General features: G+C 38.1%; 1 protein-coding gene and 1 long non-coding RNA gene across 30 annotated transcripts in view; one reads left to right on the forward strand and one right to left on the reverse strand.

The window, feature by feature from the left end:
- NRXN3 (neurexin 3) overlaps positions 1-21,080 on the forward strand; it is a 1,092,565-nt gene extending 1,071,485 nt beyond the window's left edge. For 13 of the 28 annotated variants that reach the window (XM_064150720.1, XM_064150776.1, XM_064150786.1 and 10 more), the window contains one exon: positions 17,425-21,080. In XM_064150720.1, the coding sequence (XP_064006790.1) occupies positions 17,425-18,350 (926 nt within the window). In that variant the 3' untranslated portion in view covers positions 18,351-21,080. Of the gene's footprint in view, positions 1-9,522; positions 9,723-17,424 lie in introns of those variants that run through there. The other 15 variants (XM_064150984.1, XM_064150823.1, XM_064150832.1 and 12 more) reach the window with 3 other exon arrangements.
- LOC135179338 (uncharacterized) overlaps positions 3,851-22,766 on the reverse strand; it is a 47,979-nt gene continuing 29,063 nt past the window's right edge. The window contains exons 2-3 of one of the 2 annotated variants that reach the window (XR_010303985.1): positions 11,237-11,305; positions 3,851-3,973 (exon numbers count right to left, since the gene is read on the reverse strand). This is a non-coding gene — a long non-coding RNA (uncharacterized LOC135179338). Of the gene's footprint in view, positions 3,974-7,248; positions 7,556-11,236; positions 11,306-22,766 lie in introns of those variants that run through there. The other variant, XR_010303984.1, reaches the window with a different exon arrangement.

The raw sequence follows: 22,766 nt of genomic DNA on the forward strand, positions 1-22,766 counted from the left end.
GTGGTTTTACAGTTAACTACATGCAATACTTCCCTACCTATGAAGACAGAGCACCTACAACTGTCATCTTGTTCCAAGGCTTAGTGCTTCTGGGCTGGATGCTTCTCTTTGTAATTTGAATTGCCACTTGCTTCTCCTTCTCTGTATTTTTCAGCTGACATTACCACTACTAAATTACCAGACAATGAAATAACATAGTAAAAAGGAATTGTGATGGAAATACAGTGCAGTGATGGTGACTTAGATACAAATTACTTATTTGAGTGGATTCCTTAGCCAATAAACAATCAGACAAACTTCTGAAAATGGAGCATTCACATACCAGGAGCGGTGCACCAAATGATGAGCAGCTGAAAAGGAAGATGTACTTTGCATGTTCTTGTGTAACATGTAGTAGAAATTAAGCACTAGATAATTTGACTCCTAGCATGCTTTCATTTAGATGGATAACTCGGTTGCATGGAAGGGTTGTGAGAAGAAGCCACTTTGCATTAAACACTGAAATTTACCATGACAGACTAGCATGAACTGTTCAGGCACTAAGAATAGCAGGCAAGTCTCTGTGTTTTTCTCCACCATGACACTGGTCTGTGTGTCTGCCCTACTGCAAAAGCGCAAGCACCCAGACAAGACTCAAGTGTTTATAATGAGCCTTTTTAAGGTGAAACTTTTCTTCTAACTTGAAAGCAGTGCTGGTCATTAGTACCCTGATAAGCCAGTAAACTCATGGCGATAAGGTTAGAATTTGAGCACCTTTTAAACTCATTGCCAGAGTTCAAAGATGCAAGTTTTGTCAATAGCAGAATTACCCAAATTAAGCATTTATTCAGTTAACATAGTATTTCCAGTTGCATCTGGTAGGATTGTGCTTAAGACCATCAATTAGAATAAGAATATGAATAGGAATAATGAATTCATCAGAAGGAAAATAATCTGCATGAGAAAACTGTGGCTCATACAGATAAAGGAAATTAGACTCCATGAGAAAGTAATGGACTTTCCTATTAAAATCTAAGCGTATAATGTCTTATTTCATAGCAGAGGAAAGCCTAATATGATAAGATAATTTTTTTAGCTTCTTTTAATTAACTTTCCATCCTATTAGACTTGATCTGCAGCTAACTTTCATTTCACAGGTATTCATGATTGTTATGCTCCTGTGAATTGCTAAGCTATGAAGCTCAGACGTGATAGTTAATAACTACACGGAGCCATCCCATCATTGATTTTCTAACAATAACCCTAAAATGTAAATGTAAATATTTCAGGTAATAAGTTAAGCAGTCATATGGTAAACATACTAAAGTGTATGACTATATATCTCTTTAAATTGTGATTCTGTGGCAATCTGACCTGCCTTGGTCTCTGGATATCAACTGTTGGGTTTTTCAATCAAAAGAACAGCACATTATGACAATTTAGTGCTCCAACTCCTCTAACAAAGAAAACAATTAAACATTTGTGATTGTGGCATATATGTTACCTGATCACGATGTGACGATAAGGGCGAAAGGATGCCAGAGCCATCTAACTGAACAGTGAGATATACAGAATTAATTCGTAGCAGAAGTGAGTCGTCCTGAAGTTTTGTTCAGATTTTGTCCTTGAAGTCTGAACTGACCTGAAGAATTGTGGTGTACTGTTCCTCACCTTCATTCATGGGCATAGTGTCTTTACCTGTACTTCTGAAATACAGCCTCAAGTATCATCATTGTTACTGATACTGAGGTAGGTTAACTGTTGGAAAGAGAACTGTCTCCAATCTGTTAGGAAAACAGAGCAAGTACCATTCTCAGCTCTTTTTTTTTTTTTTTTTTTTTTTTTTTTTTGCTACAATGCAACCTCTGATAAACAGCTTAAAGCTTTGGCTTCTGGATCACAGTAGAGTTTATTCCAGTTCACAATGTTGAAAAAGAGGATTCAAACTTGCCTGCAGCAGCATTTTGCCACTGTAATCCTGAACTTTCAAAAGGAAATCTGCAAAAACGGCCCCGTCTTTATGCTTCCCTACTTCCCAGCTAGTATTAAACTTGCCCATAGAAACAAACAAACAAGTCCTGCCAAAAATCCATCCCAAAATGCCTGAATCGCAGCACTATCCCCTCTTGTCTTTTCCAAATGATAGACAGAACTAGCTCACACGTTGAAAGCTCCTATACAAAGGGCTTCCCTGCAGTGCTTCAGAGCTAGACAGTTCATACATTACTTGGCTCTATTGTATTTCTGATGCCGCTACAAGTGCTGCCTACTAGGAGAATTGACTTCAAAGCACAGTTTAATAGTGGTTGCCATTCTGTTTCAAAACACCTCTGCTTGAAGTCTCAAGGGGATTCTGGTGCATTTAAACATTAGCACAATGAAAAGGAAAGAGCATCTCACATCCTCTGAACTGATGTGAAAGAACCACCTAACGGAGGGCTCAAAGGTTCGTAGTTTTTTTCCTTCTCAAAGGAAGAGTGTCTGTATTTATTAATGTTTACTCAATATCAGTGTTTCTACCCACGGTTTTCTACTACTTCCCAGTGGTAATTTGGTAGAGCTTATCTGCAGTGTACTTGGTAGTGAACTTCTCATCAGTAGCACTTTTTCCCCTTTCCAGTGAACCAGGAGTTAAACAGTCTTAACGTACCCAACATCAGCTTATTTTGGTGATGGGGAACTTGACCTAAGCTTTTCAGTACAGCTGTAAGGCAACACGTAGTAATTCTGAGGAGTATTTTGGCTTGTTTTTCACTGAGATGAAAAATGCAGGTCCTGTCTTCAGTTCTGGAGTTTTGTAGCATGAGGAAAATTACAGATCAAAAACTTCTAGTAACTCATATCTACAGCATTTTGCATACAGTAACCAGCACTGAGGTACCGTTCTCAGCATTCTTCAGAGTTTTGTCCAGGCTAGTTAATTCCCCAGAGGCATTCTGCACTGTGACGAGTTAACTTCCACTATGGGAACTACCTGTTTTCTTGGGTTGTTTACTTTTGATATGGGAATAATATTATTCCCTATTAATCCACAGCAAAAAGAACATCCTTTGGCATCCAGAACCCAGAGAAGAGTAACATTATGATCAGGGCTGTACCACTGGATAAGCCACTATTTGGAAGAAGTGCTTACGAGTCTGTGTCTTATCACAGCTTTTCTAAATGACTTTGACTATGTTGCTTCAGTTCTTAGCTCTTACACCTAGCTAAACCTAAGGGAGTATTTGTATAGCAGCCAAATAGACACAATTTCTACCAAGAATTTCAGTATGGCATACCCTACTTTGCACAGACACAAATTCAGTCATGAGTTCAAGCACTTCCAAAATTCTTCTTTTTTCCCATGTAATTATCACCAGCAAGTTTCATATACAAATGTGCTCAGTGATTCCTTATCATACTTGAGAGTTGCCTTGATTGTGTGTCCTGGGTACAGGTTTTAAAATGTATTAAATGCTGGTCTGACAGCGTAAGACTACTTAGGATACAACTACCAAGAAGGAATTTGGTACTTGTGGAGTATTCACTAGCATTCAAACAAACTGATGTCAGTATTTTTACCTGATTCCTTCATAACTGTATACACTGAAGACCCCGAGTTACATTTTAGTATGACATAAATACACAGGTAACATGGGCTGCATGACTGCAGACCAAAGATGATAAATTATCCTTGCTCTCACTCAAATTACTGGATGGAGTTCTACTACTGAGTTTGTCACTATGAGGATCCAGTTTGTGCTTGTAAAAATAATCTCTCAGGATTCATATAGAGTTCTCCCACGTGACTGACTTTTAAGATTAAATAAGTTTAGCTTTACATAAAAAAAGCTGTAGCTGGGTTGACTATAAATGTCAATCTTAAGTCTCTTTTTAAAATCATGAGATCCTTCTCCCAGGAGAAAAAGACAGTTGAGTAGAGATGCATGGGAAAAATCTTTTCAGGCCAGCAGTATTGGATGGGCTCCTTAGTGCTGGAGGCATCAAAATACTCCTGGGTTTGGAGAAATGTGCAAAGATAATAAGCTTAAGGCAGACACCTGAAAAATTCTTTACTTCAGAGAGCCATGGTGGTTTAGCAGCCCTATGATCTCCTTACCTCTGATAGCTGTAAATGTGCTTTTGTATTTGATAGTTTTCTAGCTCCTTGATATAAAGCCCCATTAATTAACTCCTACATGCAAAAACAAACAGGATGGATTGCAGGACTTTGACAGTAGTGCTCATGGCGACATTCTTACTATAGATTAGCTTTTTTATTTCCAATCTTCAGATGTGCCTATAGGCTTAGAATGAGAGCTTTTTGCCAGCACAAGCAGCTGGTGCAAGGGAAGTGATATAACTAATTTATTTTCTTAGGCTGTTCCAATCTCTCTGTGTTTTATAGTGTTGTTTTATAGGTAACCAAATACTCTTCTTTACAGTTGAAATTAATGTGGGTGACTCAAAGGAATCACAGGAACAGACATATTCTGAATTGGGGGTAGGGATGAGGAGTTGTCTTGAAAATTAGTATTGCACTCCTATTAGTCTATAAGCTATTTGTTATTTGCAGTCTGCCAAGCATTCATTTGGCTGTATGTTTGAAAAAATACTACTCTGAGAAAGCATGCAAGAATGAACAGGTTGCTTGGGGAGCTACTACAAGCAGAAAGCACCATCTAGGAATAGGAGGTTTCCCCAGATTTCTGTCAGAATCCCCCACTTGCTTTCTTTCTGGGGACTTTGTCACATAGAATAATCTTCCCCTTCAGCTTGTTTTCTCCCATTTCCCTCCTATGGCAGATCAACAGTTGTGCACAATCAGAAAAGCTGTGCTGCATCTATAGCTCTTAGGAGGGTTTCTTGCTGGATCTAGGGACTTTAATATTTATTTCAGGAAGAGGTAAATTCACTAACTTTTAAACAGCTACAGAGTCTACTTAACCAGTTTGGGTGGGAAAAGAATCAAGACGGTCAGTTTTTGTATATGTTTCTTTTACGGTGAAATCACTGAGAATTGGGATGATTATTTTCCTCCTTGGTGTACAGATAAATGCCTGGAGTGGAGATTTTTGCAGAGCCTTTTTTCTGCCTTATCTAGTTAACATATATTTCTGCTATCAAATACTCCAGCCAGGGAGAAAATGCTGATGCAAAGCTAACTGTACCTTTTTCTCTTTGAGGTAAATATTTTATAGGAAAATGACCACTTTCCAGTTCACTGGGAATTTATTCTTTTTCACTGATATTTTGATAGTATCAGCTGCCTAAAAGTATTATTACTATTAGTTTCCTTGTATACTGTTAGTATCCTTGTATACTATTAGTATTCTTGACCAACACATATGGTTTTAAATCACTCTAAAAGGGGGCTGCCTGATATGTAAAGTAAACTTTAAAAGACAGCAGCAGCCTGGGAGCCCTGTGGTGAAAATCATGCTGCTTTTTAGCATTGAAAGTCTTGGGTCCCATTCTAATTAGGTCCTTTTAAAAAAAAAAGGCCTCATGCATGGTTTACAATTATGGCTTATAAATACACAGATGGAAAAATATCCTGAATAAGGAGGGATGCATTATTAGGCCAGCAGGAAATCCTGGGTATTCAAAGCCCATCAACAGTATGGTTTGACAACTAGGTCAGAACCAGCAGCTGGTGTAGCTGGTTAATAATGAAGTATGTTGATAGACTTGTGTTGCAGTGCACAGAACTCAAATAACATGGGATTCAGTGTGTTAGGGGAGAAGTAAACTGTTAGCTTAGTGGAGCCTGAGGACAAGAGTGGTAGAAGATGTGAAAGTTCCAAAGGTCAGAATGACAATAATGGGGACAATAATGCATCCCTCATTCCTAGTTTACCATCTATTATCTGTTTTTTAACACATACAGAAATAAGCATTAACTTTTCCACTAATGTTTTAAAATACATTTTAAGAACAAAAATGCAACTTTATAATTAAAGTTTTTGAAAGCAACAAGGGGAAAAAAAAAGTCTGCAATGATTACACTTCGTAATCTTTCATCTTTTTCCTAAATGTTAAATAAGATAATGTTTGTGTAGTTTTTCTCCTGGAACACTTAGGATCTGATTTTCAGCTTGGGATATCTGGATTTAGCTATTATCTGCTAGATTTTTTAACAGACTAGGGAAGATGTTTCTCAGCTTTAATTGCTGGACCCAGACTTTCCAAAAAACTCTGCTTCTGTTCAAGCTTCATTGTATTGACCAAGGAAACAAAAAAACTGCTTAATATTCTTCAGATTCTCTTCTTATACTAACATCAATATTTCCTTTACAAAACCATGACATCTCTTGAAGTGTCTCTGGTTCCAGTGGTGGTTCTTTAGTTCTTTCCATCTCTCAGGCTGTAAAATGCTTTTGCAGACTCTCCTGCAATGAGTTAGGCATTTATCATCAAATGGGGCATAAATATTTGCTGGAGTGGTCTGATATAGACAGCACACAGTTGGCAACCAGACCCATGCCTTACAGTCCGTTTTGTATCAAAAAGAAGGCACTCAATACTAATGTGCTCAAGGGGACTATTTCACTACCCTGAAAATCCAGCTGCAAGTCATGACAAATGCTGATTAAAATTCAAAGCTTAAATGCTTCTTTGTGAAACTCCTTAAGTACAATTAAACCAGAAGCTCAGAATCCTGGTAGCGAGTGATGTCCAGGGACACTAGACTTTACCAAATAAAAATCTCCACCGAGGTCTGTGAAGACTTTACTTCTGTCATTATTTTTTTCCTGTTCCTATCCAGCCTTTTCTGATGCACGAATGAATCCTCAAAATTTTCCTGTCTACACCATTCCTTTGTACACCTCTGTTTTGCTTCCTGTAACCTGCACGTTCTGTCCCTGAGATCACCCTGACCAGGTTTTCTTTTCTTTGGTTGGACCTTCTCCCTTGCTAACGTGTTTTCCAAAGGGATGTAGGTTATAGGTCCAGTGCAGTCTTCCAGCAAAGGCATGGTACATTCCAGCTACAGATGCACCATGCTGGTTGTCAGTGCAGCCTCACCGCACTTCTGAAGCAGGAGTTAAGAGTCTTCTCATAGGACTCTTCTCAGAACCCGACGCTCTTTAGTAATGCATCTAAACCCAATCCCAACTATTTAATTTAGGGGGGTTTATGCTTATTTAGCATTCCCCAGATCCAGTACTGATCTCTTAGTGGCTTTAAAGAGGTTATTGTTCCTCATATTAATAAGCATCAAAAGACTCTACCTGTTTGTTTTCCTGTTTATAAGCACATCTACAAGATGCAGAGCCCCATTCTTCTCAGAAATTTAAGCTCAAAATGGGCACCCACTTCCACTGATTGGTGGTACTGTGACCTTTATCATGGGTTATGGATCAATCATACTGGAATTCCTGATGGAAAGCTAAGGTACATACAGTGATTACAGCCTGCCTTTCCCATCTCCTGGAGGATTTCATTATGGACAAGGTCAAAGCTTTATATGTAATGTTTGCCCTCTCCTAAGATATTAGACAGAATAGGTTGTTTTGCTGGGGTCCTGAGTTCCTTGTTAGAAGTCAGGATGATCGTCTTCACGCAAGAGAAACGTGTACATCATGCGTGTCACCTAGAGAATTCAGAGGAAGATGAGGACCCCTCTGGGACATAGAATATTTGGGATTCAGTTTTAGTAAAGACTTAAGCAGGGCTTTATAGTAATGTCTTCTTGAAGTCCAAGTCCTTTTGTAGCATAGAGAAACTAGTCTTAATGCTAGCAGTGGCATATTTGCCTATGCAAAATCATACAGGCAGTACTAGCAATTGGGCACCCAGCAGCAATCATAGACAGCATGTCTGAATGGCTGATGTCTGCTTCAGCCATTTCCAGCTTTCAGCCTTTTCCAGCAGACCAAAGTGTGTCTGTAAGAACCAGTTCTTCTTCCTTCATTGCAGCTGATCAGCACTTGCAGAAATAAGCCTAGTCTGACTACACAGAAAACTAAATGCCACTTATTTTTGGAGTGCCATTGAGAGCGAGGGCCAAAATAAGGACTGCACTCTAGAGTTTTGAGTGCTCGCTCCAAATAGAAGGTCATTGTCAGGGCGAAAACTGCATCCTAGCGTAGCTTCCAATTCTTTCTCACCCTTTTGCCCTTTTGACCTCCCCTAGAAATGTAGAAAACCTGCTGGAATGTGCTTTAACCTTTCTGGAGAGGCATGGATGGTACCCTGTCCCTGACTCCTCCCACACCCCCCCCCAAGTCCTTGCTTGCTGTTCTGTTTTTCTACTTTCCCTAAATGCAACTTACTTTAAGCATGCATTATTATTAACATCCTACAGTAAAATTAAGCTATTATATAACCCATTTGTCAATCTCAGCCAATTTCCTCTTTTTCTATGTCTATTTATGACGTACATCCAGATTGCACGTCCTCTTTTTTTTTTTCCCCCTCTCCATCTTTATTTTGAAAAGAAGTGACATAAAATTAAAAAAAAAAAGGAAAAGAAAAAAAGGATCTATTAAAAAAAAAAGCAATTCCGGAGGGCAGTGGGGTTTTTTGGCCAACAACTGAAAACAAATTTATATGGGAGGGTGAGAGAAGGGAAGAGAATCAAATTTTTAACCAAAAAAAAAAATCCAAATGGTGCAAGTGTCCCTAGACTGCTTTGTCTGTTCCTTTCAATGTGTGCATCTGGTTCATTCATCTTTGAAAATGTGTGGAGTAATTCTTTCTTTAAAAATAAATTTTTAGAGCCCTGCAATTGTTCTTATCTCCCTTCTTCCTGGGAACAAAGTGCTCTTTTCCATCTTTTGCTTTTTTTTTTAGTATATCTCTGTGTAGTTATATTTGGATGTATCTGTTTTCGATGGTTGAATTTCTATCTAGATTTGGTTTGTCCCAATCAGATAATGCAAAACAAACAAACGAAACGAAAGAGTTATGAATTGTTTTCTGCAATTTTTCCCTCTATTTCCTTCTTTAAATACGGAGCTACTTCACTGGAAGAATCCTACAGCTGTATTTTTGAGATTCTCCAGAGAATCTGAATATAAAAGCAATCTAATTTGAGAGTGGGGAAGGGGTATGCCTACACAGTCAATACATTTGGAACAGTGATTTGACGTGCTCAAAACAATGATTGTCACAATTTTATGAGAATACCGATGTCAATTTGATGGACTTCAGAAAAGATCATTCTCAGATGAAGAAAGCTGTGGGTAGCTACAGATGAAGTTGTTCTAATTTCAATGCATAAAGCTAGTTTCCTTGTTTTTTTTGTTTTACTCTCTGGTGGTGGTGATTGTTGTTGTTGTTGCTATTATTATTATTATTATTATTATTATTAGTTTGTGTATTTTTACTGCTATTTTTAGTAGGGAAGAGTTTTAACTGTTTTCTATAATTTGAGAACCTTAAAGAAAATGTAAATATATATACTATAATTATTAATTTTTTTTGTAACTTGCATGTTGAAGAAGTTGCAGCTTAGGGTTTGTGAGATTGTCAATGTTAGAGTTCTGTTCTTTCTTTTTGTTGATGGGCATGAATATGCTCATTTGTTTTTGTATATTGCCCATCCCTTCCTTACAGCCAGAAGCTCTAATGCTGCTAGATCACTCCGTACCGCCCTTACATGGACATGGCAACTGACTTACACTTTCACTCCCATCATCTTCATCTCCTGTGTAGTACACTCATAGATTTTTACACTCCCACTCCATCCACCCTAGGCATCTTTTCTTCCCATAAGTTCCCCTCCACCACCCCTTTCTTTATCATTGTTAAGTTTTTATGTGCAGTCATCCATTCCTTAAAACACACACACACAAAAATAGAGAAAAAAAAGAAAATGTTTTAAAAAATATATATTAAATTGACCAAAAAGGCAAAAAAGCAACAAACTTTGCTTTTCAAAAAATTATCATATATATATATAGAGAGAGAGATATGCAAATGAGCAAAAGTAAATTCTATTAAATGTACAGGATTTTTCACCAGTAATATGCTAACAACTTTGCCTAAGATTTAAAAAAAAAAAACAAAAAAAAAAGAAAAACACACACACAAAAAAAAAACAGTAGAAAAAAAAAAATCTACCAACCAAACATGTTCAAATTTGTTAAGGTGCAAGATTTTTTTCTTTTCATGTTATGTGGTGTGGATGTATGTGTTGTTGCCTCCCTGTATCGCCCTTTGTTGTAAAACAATTATATTTAAAGATTTAAAAAAAAAAAAGAACTAATACATGTTTTGCTAAAAAAAAAAAAAAAGAGAGAAAAAAAAAGATTTTAAGAAACAATGAAAAATAAACAAACAAACCAAGTTACAAGAATGTGGCAATGCTACTTGTCCAAGAGCATTCTTACACAACTTTCTTTTGTAAATTTTTCCTTTCATGCCAAAAAACATGCGGGCAATTTGTTGATGTAAGTTGACTGTTATGAAATCAATGTGGTATGCTTTCTATTTTTTTTTTTAATGTATTTTTGATGACTTTTTTTTTTTAAGGGAAATAACGTCATTGGGGTTTGATTTTTTTTTTTTAATTTTTATTTTAACTTTTTTTTTTTTCAGTTCTTGTAGGCTTTAATCTTTCTTTTGCTGGTAACAGTGAATGATTCGTTATGGTTGGTTTTTTTTCCTTTTTCTGGCCTTGTTGCTGTGGCATTTTTATTTTCTAGTATATGGTTTTGTTTTAGGACAAATGTATAAGTCCCTTTATTTTTTTTAATTAGTTTTTATTTGCCTTTATGTTATGTGCTCTTTGTAAATTGTTGATTACTGTGCATAGGAGGGGGTGAACGAGCCTGTAGTAGTTTGCTCTTATTCTTTCTTGGTCCCTCTCTAGAGATTTATTTCCCCTTTCCCAAAATGAATCACCAGTAATGCTACTTTCTTTCATGCTAGTTAAATTGTATGTAGCCTGGTGGTGTAGTAAAAGACTTTAGAATTTTGGTGCCTCTGAGAGTCTTCTTACTGCAGCTCTTCATCATTCCTACTTTAATTCCCATAGGAGTGTTTTATTTCTATCAATTTTCTTCAGTACTGATTATTTGCCTAATATCATTTGAATGATACTCTCAAGTGTACTCTTTCCAGGTAAACACACCCATTGTATTGTGACTAGCTAGTATCAGGTTTGCTAACGTCATACAGAAATGGTACCTTTGACAGACACTTTCCTGTTGAAAGTCAAACTCTGAGCCTCTAAGATTTTCTTGCTTCAGAAAGAGTTTTGGATTAAACGTTTTAAAAACCAGTGAGTAAAAGTAAGAAAAAGCTGTACTTCCATATAAGCACTTACCTCTTCATGATAATGCTGTTCTTAGTAAGTATCCTAGGTTCAGTTGTCAAGTCTCTAGAGCAGCGGATGCTGAAACAGAACAAGTAATTGTGCTGAGAAGGAAGCTGTCACCAAATCATCAGAAAAACTTAAAAGGATAACAGGAAACGAAAGAGGGCATGTTTCAACTGCTTCAGAGAAGCTCCCTGTCTGGACACTTGGTTTTGCTCTGGGATTCTGCCTGCAGACTTTTCTGAAAGATATTAACAACCATTTTGCTGAAAATGCACAAAGGTGCCCAAGAATTTGCAGCAAGGAAACACAGCCCAGCATTAACATGGATTTCATGACACCTCAGATTCTGTGCCTTCCTGTTTCTTCTAAGCCATTTATGAGAAAGCACTGCAAAATCTGTCTTTCAATGTAGTTTTGGGGCTTAGTAAATGCTTTTCAACCAACTCCACCAGAAAAAGTATTATCTAATCATTTTGAGGACTGTATATTCTCTGAAAGGAAAGAAAGATATCAGAGATTAAAAGTTGCAGTATTGAATTGTGGAAATTACAATTTTCTCTCTGCCACTGACTGTCAGTTGCAATTAAATCAGACTGTAAAGAGTAGAAAATATTAAGAGTGTTCATCTACTAGGTTTCATGTTGGCATCATCTTTTCCTGTGAATCAGAGACTGTTCTGAATAATTTCCCTTTTTTATCCTCAGAGGATTCAAAGAAGAATTAACTAAAACAGCGTTAGACTGAGATTTATTAACTCGGTCATTTAATAAGGAATTGCTGTGTTGATACAGAGGGGGAAAAGGTAAGGACTAATTTTCTCTGGCAAGTCTGTAATGCCGGAAATGGAGTTAGAGGAACAGCATAAGAGTAAAATGAAAATAGCAAGCTCAGGATACAGAATTTCAAGTGCCTACAAAATGGGTGAGTTGTACAACCTTTATGGATGGCATTTAAAAGCTCTTCAGCCACATCTAGAAAGGAGAAATGATAAGGGTGTGTCTTTTATCATCAGAACAAGAAGGTGATTTTTTTTCAGGCTTCATCTTTGTGTGCCTTTTGTCCTGTATCGGTCTGATACCTGAGACTCCAGTGAAGTAGCTATGGCTGTAAAGATGAAAGCTGACGGCTGCTATAGTTTTTCAGGGTTGATTTCTTTCTTTCTTTCTTTTTTTTTTGGTGCCCTCTGCACTCGTGACTTACCCACAACATCCTCACAGTTCATAAGGCTTCTCTTAAATTTTTAACACTCTGTCTTTTCCAGTGTCAGAGAACTCTTACTGGAGATCAGCCCTGGAGATATGAATTATATATCTATAAATACGCTTATAAAGCAAAAAGCAGGGCAGCTCCAAGGCTGAAGTAGACCTTTTATATCCCAACTGACCTTGGTAGTTTAAGGAAAAGCACAACCCCATGAAAATAGTGTATGTGCTAGATTTAAAGCCTAACTTCTAAGGAATATGTGCACTCTGTGTTTCCTTTGTGAAATGAGGAGCCCAGGCAAAGCATATGGTTCTTCACCTCACAGACCTCAGTTCTTTCAGTGCTGCATAAATTATGCTGTTAATTTTAATTTGTTCAGCTGTACAATTGAAAGGCAAACTAATTCTGCATCTATGTCACTGCAGAGGAAACCATTTTAGCTATTTCCCTTTTGTCTAACTCTTTGCCAATTTTTGGTCAAGAGAACCATATTTTCAATTGTATTTCTGTTGGAATACATCCGTTTCCTGGAGAGAAAACACAAAGCAGGTGAGAAAGAAATTTGGAAAATGCTTCTGAAATCTTTGGATTGCTAAAAGAATCCTGAACGTGCAGCACACCAGTGGGCACTGTTAAATGGTGCATGACAGCTACAGAAAAGAAACAAAAGGAAGGAGGGGGAAGAAAGCTGCAGCTACCAGGAAACAGCCTATGTCAGCCATAAACTGAATCTATCTCATTTTTTTTTGAAGCCGTGGCCACCACTGCATAGCAGCCTTGCCATGTTTTTAAGCATAGAATAATTCAGAAATGAAAACCATAAGTTCTAATCAAGGCCGCAAATTGTTAATTTTGCAATGGAGCAAATGAGAGACACGGTGAGAAAATTAGAAGTTCAGCTAGGAAAATACAAATGTAAAACCTGTTTCAAACATATTTCCTTCCAAATTGTCATGAAACATTTCTCAGGGGCTCATCATCATCTTTTTCTAGAGATCCAAATATTTAAACCATTTGCATTCCACCACAAACCTTTCAGGATCCAAAGGTTTGGATCGGTAAGATATTCTTGGCAGCCGAGTAGCACTTTGTCTCCTAAATCTTTCAGTGCTTACCTTTAAATCAAGTTTGGGCCCTGAGCAAGAGGCACTAGTTCTCCATCAAAGAACCACTGGCTCGAGGCAGCTTCCTGCTGCCTCAGCTGTCATTTTGTGAAAGATGGTTCCCCCTACACACACTCTGATCATCTGCCTGGCATCAGACTCCCCCTTGTGTCTCTTACTACTTGAAATGTAGTACCAGTAACAGAGTTGTTGCAGTTATGATATGAAAGTTTGCGCTTTTCTCCCTTCCTAGGCATTGGTGATCATGTTTCTCACACTATCCTGGGAGCTTTTTAGAATTTACATTCCCTTTTATCCTTAAATAACACATTTCTTTCAGACTGAGTGGCATTTTTATCATGCCATTTAAAGGATGTTTTAACTCCTCTATAAATTATATCACATAGCCCCAAGAGCTGTTCATTGTGCTTGCATGCTATTAGACCTGCAGCTCCTAGCCTGCTGTGGGTTTTGCATAGATTCCTAGCACACCTATAAACCAGAACCCAGATATGGTACTTCAGAGTGCTTTTTCTGAGCTAACTTCTCCCACACAGCTTTTTTTTTTTCACTCTCACAGTTTCTTCCATTAGAGACAGAAGGTTTGGGTTTTTTTAACTGAAGAACCATTATTACCCCCACAGACATCTCCCTGGTACTTCCCCCAGAGTCTGTTGTGTTAAGTACATGTAATAAATTAATTCCTTGATGGAGAAGTGCTCCCTAATGAGGAACCTTTAAACAGTCTTGTTATTTCATTAGTGTACAAGTACACACAGTATGGATCACTGGACAATTTGGATTCAAACTAGAGATGAGATTAAATAATTGTACAAGAAAATATAATTAATCTTGTCTTCCTAGCATGGAAGTTATTTCTCTTCTCACATAGACTGTCAGATTAAAACTTTGTAGAATTCTTTCCTGATTGTGTCCTATTGTCTCTCATCCAGCAGACTTGCTGGAATCAAAAAGCCATGATCTACTCTTCATTGGTTATGTGAAACCCCGCTTACTATAAAGACTCTGCCATTGTCTTGGACACCAACAAGTGTTGGACACCAACAAAAAAAAAAATGGCCTAGATTTAAAGGCAAAAGAAGTGCCTTTATATTAGATATAAGATATTTCTGTCTCTTTCAATAAAAATAGGACCAAAAGAATTTCTCTTTAGAATTAAACTGCCTAAAATATTGGCCCCTTGGGCAGCAGATCAAATGTATGCTGATGCTGTGTGCCAGTGTAGCAGACCTTGAAAACAAAGGCATTTGAAAGCTCTAGGTGAGCAATGAAAAGTTAATAAACTGGGTTTTTTTTTGTGGTTTGTTTTTTTTTTCCCAGTTGGGTGTCATAGATGGTGAATTAAAATCACAGATTAATACCACATCTTCACAGCAAAGCACTGATCCTAAGAAATTGTTTAGAGGCACAGTGCCTATCCCTGACTTTCCAGAGCTTAATTTCTTCACTCATGCAATTTGATATTATGTGCACTTAAATGCTATTATTTTTAGTCAGTTCTTACCAGACTCACAGATGATCTTCCCCTCTGAGGCATATTCCAACTTTATGCTGAGACCACCTGTTTGCATAGATTATAGAAGCCCTATTCTAGGCATGGATAGGGCTGCTGGACATACATAAATCGTATTACATGCTCTAGTTTCTACGTTCCACAGAAAACAGCTCAGATGCATGAGCACAAAATGTCATACAGCCATTTGGCAGACTACACTTTCTGCTTTTTTACATTTTCTTTTTCACTGTACGTAGTTTGAAGAGGTTAGCATTATTTTGCACATATGATACTTATTTCTTCATTCTCTCTCCAGTAGCAGAAGTGGTACAAATATACTGAAGAAGCTCAGGAAACTGAACTAAATATTCAAATTGGCCCTTGGTATTGTAGCTTAAAAGTAGCTTGGCATGAAAGTATGCAAAGCACCACATTTCTTATTTTGGCCTAAATTCCACCCTTGGTACCTCCTAGATGCATTTGACTCTTTAAACAACTGAATTGTTGAAACTGTGTCACCATTTAGTTTCTCATTAAGAATAGGCCATGCTGCTAGGTCAGCTCTCCACATTCAACCAAAATGTTAAGTATATTGCTGTCTTCAAAATGTAATTTGTTCAAATATATTGCTCCCCAAATATATTTGGAAGGGATTATGATTTTAGACCATATTCTGTATAGCACTCCCATGGAAATCACTGGCAATATCCAGTGTGAACCAAGTACATGTAATAGATTGAATTTTTACCCTGATGCCATTCAGAATTGTGACAATGCCAAACTGTTTATTAGCAGTTATTAATTTATAGGTAATGCCAGAATTATTTATTTAGAAGTTAAAATTCCACTGGCATACCTTTCCTTAAGCAGTGGTGAGTATAAATCAAAATTTCTCATGCATTATACTTCTTATTGAGGTCCATTCCTTCCAACAAAACTGGATGACCACTTAAGGTTTCAGATGAGCTCTTGAGCTTATATTTAAAGCATCTATCTTAAGAGGCTAGCCAAAGGAAAGTTAACCCCCCCAGGGGAGAATTTATACACAATTTTTCTACAGCTCACCCTAAAAATAGTGCTGGCAACCTGTATGTCAGCAGAAGACTATGTAATCTGAACTAAATAAATTAAATTAATTAATTATCTCTCCACATCAGAATAAAACAGTGGTCAATTACCCATGGGCTCAGAAGTAGAAGTACAGTCACATTCAAATACACAGACAAAACAAGACTACTACCCTGAAAATAGCAATATTGCTGCTCAGAAACCAAATCTTAGAAAGGAGGCCCTGACTTTGTTTCGGGCTTATACTGTGGTAAGGTACCAATGCTATAGCTATAGGTTTGTTGTTCTGCTTCAAGAGCAGACCATTAAGTCCACTCATTTTTAGTCCTCTGTAGACAGGTAGCTATCCTGTCAGAAAACAGTACTCATCACAGTAATCTGCGTATCAAGAAGTAACAGTAGGTGTGAAGAGACAACTGCGGCAGTACGTCGCTGGGCTCAACTGATAATTTGGATCATCGGAGTCCTTATTCCCTTATATAAATCACAATAAAAATCTATATTAGTTTTTACTTAAATTATAGCAAAGGAATATCCAGAAGAACTGAAGATGAAGATAGTATGGCATTAGTAGACCAAAAGATTCAAGGAAAGGGATATTCCTAGTGTTGAACTGAGTGGTAAAGAAACATTTAAAAGAGATCAACAAGTATTGAGTAGAGCTCTGTACCTTCGTGGACCCCAGTAAGTACATGATTCTTATTCCATCACTGATATTCATGAACTTTCTCACAATTTAAAAACCAGGCGGCAACGCAAGGAGAAAGGAATGAATGGGGAAACCCTTCTAAATTGCTATAGAAGGTGAGCAGACTTCACTGGCAGAGAAGAAATGCCAATGTTATTTGAAACGAATCAAAGGAGGAAAACCTGGTGAGATGAGTGGTGAAATCCATTGTTTTATAGAACATTGCTTTATGGGAGCATAAAATAATTAAGCAGCCTTGTAACCAAATGCTTAAGAAAAGTCACTACCAAAACTGGACGTCCACAGAGTCACTTGAGAGTATCTTCAAAAATCAAGGACTTTAGGTTCCGAACAGGTCAGAGTATTTCACTGTATCTACCACCTAGCAGAGGCTAAAAGAGGATGGAAATGGACCATGCTGTTTACTAGTGTCAAAGCAGGGTGGGAGGGAAGAATGAAAGGCACCCCTGGGAAGCAGTGCAGTTAGGGTGAGAGTCTTGATCCCCGCCACTTTTTTGTTAATTCCCAAATCCTCTCTTGCCCTTAAGTAAATTGAAAATGGTGCATTGTGTCATGAAATTGTACTAATCTTCTTTTTTTCTCTTTTCCATCCCAGGAGGTGAATTAGTTATCCCTCTACTTGTAGAAGACCCTTTAGATATCCCTCCTATTGCTACTCGTGCACCTTTCATTACACTTCCCCCTACCTTTCGCCCCCTCCTCACCATTATTGAGACCACCAAAGATTCCCTGTCCATGACCTCTGAGGCGGGGTTACCTTGCTTGTCGGACCAAGGCAGCGATGGTTGTGATGATGATGGCTTGGTGATATCTGGGTATGGCTCAGGGGAAACATTTGACTCTAACCTACCCCCTACTGATGATGAAGATTTTTACACCACCTTCTCCTTGGTAACAGATAAGAGTCTTTCCACTTCAATCTTCGAAGGTGGCTACAAAGCACACGCACCCAAGTGGGAATCCAAGGACTTTAGACCTAACAAAGTCTCCGAAACTGGTAGGACTACTACCACGTCTTTGTCCCCTGAGCTGATCCGCTCCACAGCTTCGTCCTCGACTGGGATGGTACCCAAATTGCCAGCCGGCAAAATGAATAACCGTGAGCTCAAACCCCAGCCTGACATAGTCTTGCTTCCGTTGCCCACTGCCTATGAGCTAGACAGCACAAAGCTGAAGAGCCCGCTAATCACTTCCCCCATGTTCCGTAATGTGCCCACAGCAAACCCCACGGAGCCGGGAATCAGACGGGTTCCGGGGGCCTCAGAGGTGGTCCGTGAGTCGAGCAGCACAACGGGGATGGTCGTCGGCATTGTGGCTGCCGCTGCCCTCTGCATCCTCATCCTCCTGTATGCCATGTACAAGTACAGGAACAGGGACGAGGGGTCCTATCAGGTGGACGAGACGCGGAACTACATCAGCAACTCAGCCCAGAGCAACGGCACGCTCGTAAAGGAGAAGCAGCAGAGCTCAAAGAGTGGCCATAAGAAACAGAAAAACAAGGACAAAGAGTATTATGTGTAAAAAAGAATACTTATTTATATATAAATATATAAATACTTAATGAGATTTAATGGAAATATCAGAACCATTGCAGCAAACAAGATTGGGAGATATCATTTGTGGGAAAAAGTATTGGGAAAAAAAAAAATTCAGCAGTGACTGTTAATGTCTCAGTCATCACTTGGAGTCAGCAAACTCTGCCCTAATGTATTATAAAGCACACTTAGCGTTCTGGAGATGGCGCGCACAGCTCTGCCCTGTTAGTGAACTTTGGACGTCTCCAAATCTCCTCCTCCGCTGAACTTTCTGCAAAGGTAGAAGACTTCATGGCTTACTTGTTTCATATCTCCAAGTGAGTCTTTACCAATGTTCGTGATCCCTGACTGTATCGATAATTTTTCAGTTTACTTACAAAAAAAACTAAAAAAACAAAAAAAAAAAAAAAAGGAAGGAAGGAAGGAAAAAGAAAAACCAAAAGCAGATATTGAACAAACTGATCTGGCCATGTCCAGGAGACATAGGATTTTTCGAGACTGGAGGAGGGGAATAAATTATTTTGGAGATTGTTGGGGTTTTTTTGTTAGATTTCCTTATGTTTCTTGGGTTGGTTTTTGTTCATTTTGGTTTTTGTTACTTTGGGAACGTGGGAGGGAAGGGTGGAGAGGAATGGTGTGGGGGGGTGAACCAGGACGTGAGTTGAGAAGAAATCTCAGAAAAAAAAAATCCATAATAAATAAAGAGAGACTATTGCCATATATGAACTCAAAAGCTACCCATAGTGTTTTCTCTGCATACCTGGTTGTGTTGTCTCTAGAATCCGTTGTCTTGCAGTAAGTTGTTTGCTAACCACACAGTGAAAATGTCTGATGGGTGGTGCTGAATAAAATTATCATGGAAAGCTGGTTCCCTTGGATCTGGCTCCGGTATTTGAAACTGTACTGAAGAAAAGATGGGTTCGGGTCTATTCTGATCAGTCATTGGCTTTATTTGAGAATATCAGTTAGTATGTGTTAGCACAGCCAAGCTACAGATAAAGGGATTTGAAGATGCAAAAGACAATGCCTGAAAAACGGCCAACAATTCTGGCTGAATATCCCATGCAAAAATAAAGGATCCTTCCCTCTGGGTTCTGGTTCTGTGACTGATTGCAATGCATGCAAAAAAAAAAAAATTAACTATAAATCAGTTTATTAAAGAGATCAGAAAGACACCACTGGAGTTCAACTTGTGAGAAGACCCATAAATGTCAGAAAAGCTAAACACTTGTAAAAGAATGCAAAATACATTTTTTTTTTTTTACATGAAACTGGGTTTCATATGGAATACTTTAATTTTGTAGCTTTACATTTCAGATCATCTCTGTCTTTCCATTTGCCCTCTCCTCCCTTTTCCTTCTCTTTTATATAAAAGAAAATAAATAAAGCTGCTGTGACACACAAAAAAAAGAATAAAGAAAAAGGAATTTAATTATATATATATAGACACACAGATATATTTATCATGGTATGTTTGACAGGACGACTGGAACAGAAGTTCTGTTATGATCTTAATGTGGAATGAGAATGTTCTTGGAAAACAAAAACAAAACAGACGAAAAGCAAACCTTAAAATGCGAAGTGAGTGTGTGGTTTAGCTTTGTCACAGTTACTCGTGTAAAAACAAAAGAAAGCTCAACTTTTGTTTACGTATTTTCCTACTTTTGTTTTTCTAGTATAATTTCTATATGGCAACTCAGACGGTGTATATTCTGTTTCATGGGCCAATTGGGACTACCTTTTGGGTTTATTTCACTCTCTTTGGTTCCTACATTATCCCAGGTTTTGGGTGTTGTTTTTTTTTGTGCAAGGGATTCTCTTGCTGTGTAGAACACTTGCCAGGTGGTTTGATGGTCATGCCTATCATGTGCAAAAAATTATAAATTAAAAATAATAGAAAAGGCAAATGAGAGAGAGGCAGAGAGGAAAACAATAAAGATGGATTGAGAACTCTGGAATATCAGACACATAGACTTCTGTATACAGATGAAAACCAATCAGCTGTTTAGGTTTAGAAATCTCTTGCTGGTGTTTACAAGTCGCATGAATATTTGACGTTGAAGAAATGTCATCAGATATACACACACGCACAGGGGAACTTGAATTCAAAACAGCGACAACTAAACGACGACGACAAAAAACAGAAGCGCCAGCAGCCTTCTCAAACACTTAGAGAAGATGCTTTCATGGTAACAGATATTTGCAGTGCGTGTGTGTGTGTGGTGCGTGTGCGCGAGGTTGAGCTTTTTTTTTCCTCTCTTTTTTATTTTTTATACTAAAAAGAAGAAGAAAAAAAACCAGACAGGTTTTAAAAAGGTATGAAAGCACGATTTTAGATGACTTAACTGGCCGAAACTATATGAAGTTGATTATATCTTGATGTCTGTAAAAGATTGCTGTTCTTGGAGTCTTGTGAAATGATTTCCTGCTTTCTTTCTTCCTTTCCTTTTTGCTTTCCTTTTTAAAGGGAAAAAGACTTAAAGCTTTCCTTTTCTTTGTGTAAGTTTCTATTGGACAGTTTTTGGGAACATGTGCATTTCTGTATGTGGGCTTCTACCATATCCCTGTTGCTTTCTGGACAACCCTAAGAATTTTTGAGTTATCGTGATGTTACTGCTTTTTCCTCGTTTCTTTTCTTCTTTCGTTTTGGTTATTTTTCTTTTCTTATTTGCATTTTGTTTAAAGATATGCTTAGCAATAAAATGTTCTTCCCAAAGCCCTTGATGTTGCTGGGTTTTTTGTTTTATTTCTGAAAGGCTTTAGGAAAACAGGTATCTCCCATTCCATGGAGGGTCTCTCCACCAGATAGTAGAATCATCTTCACATTTACATTCTTGTACTAGTCCAATGAATTTTAAGTCTTTCCTTTGCAGGGACATAAATTCAACTTGAGTATGAGGTCTGCCTCATACCACTCCCAATCCCCTATACCTCATCATGACCTCGGTGGGTTCTTTAGAATATGACTTTCAGTGACCTTTGATAAAAGCATGCCTAGGTCATTAACTTGCTATGCCCTTTCTGATGTGCTGCTTATTGTCAGTCTCCCGTTTAAGTGTGCAGCTCCTTCCAGGGTATTTATGGGATTCAGGATTCCTCTTCTGTGTCCAGAAGTCTAGGTTTCATGTGCTGCACCAACTAAATCCTTTTGGGGATTTGGCTAGTCAATCTGATATGGAAAAGTCTTCACATCATTTTGTATGAGGATCTAACTTAGGCTCTCTGCTTTTATCTATGGCTTTCTATTCACTGCATAAGGAACACAGTTTAGGTGCTTTGGGTGCTATGGATCAGACATAGGTGCCTAAGGTACATGGGCTGAGTGTTCATTTCCTTCCAGTTAGGCTTAGAGACTTCTAAAACTGATCAGAGCTGCTGTCTGCCCTTTTGTTGCCTTACTGGGCATTATAGCCTATGATGACTGGCAAGATTGACAATATCCTTCCTTAGTAGTTTGGGGTGTTTTTTTCAGATTGGATCTTCCCAACCTACCTGCATCTGGAGGTTAGCTGAACAATTGTTTCATTTTTCAACCAAGGATAACTATTTTTTTTCCCCTCTTTTATTTCCTTTTTATTTTGTATTAGCAGCTTTTTCCACAGGTTTCCTTTGCTACCAAGTAAGGCCCAGGAAAAAGTGATTGTTCTTGTATTCCCTGTGGTGTCCTACATGGTTTGCATGGGTGAGACTACATATGTATATGTACATGTGAGGGTTTGGTTTTGTCTGTTTTAATTTTACTGGGTTTAGTTCTTTGTGACTCATATTCTAGTAATGTGCAGGTCCACACAAGTATCAGGACCACAGGTTCTGGTCTAAACTTCAGTCTCATTTCCCTCTCAAAAGTATGAAACTCTAGGGTGAGGACTGATACCCACTATTCCCAGTACTGGGCTGCACATGAGACAACTAGGTATGAACTTAATTGCTTCTAATATTGCCAAAAATTTCCACAGCACCAAGCATTGGTGTTCTGACAAAAGGTGTTTGCTTTTTTTGTTGGTTGTGGTGTTGTTTTCCTCAATGCTTTTCTCTAAACTTGTTATACTTCATATAATAATGAAATATGTGAAGCAAGACATTTAAGCTTAATTTACCCTAACCCTCTGGCTATAGTCACTTTATTTTTTCTGTCACATAACAACCATTCTCTTAGTCAAAAGTGTCAAAAAGGAGATTTCCTTGTTGTCTAAAAGGCTGGGGGTTACTCTGTGTCTTTGGCTATCACAGAATTCTAGAATTGAGGTTGAAAGGGACTTCTGGAGGTCATCTAGTCCCAAGTACTATCTTCCCAATACAGAGTCAGCTGCAGTGAATTACCCAGGACTGTGTCCAGCCAAGTTTTAAAATCTTCATATGTAAACTCCACAGCCTCTCTGATCAACCTGTTCCAGTGTGAACA

The sequence above is a fragment of the Pogoniulus pusillus genome, chromosome 1 (assembly GCF_015220805.1).
Source record: "Pogoniulus pusillus isolate bPogPus1 chromosome 1, bPogPus1.pri, whole genome shotgun sequence".
Lineage (NCBI taxonomy): Eukaryota > Metazoa > Chordata > Aves > Piciformes > Lybiidae > Pogoniulus > Pogoniulus pusillus.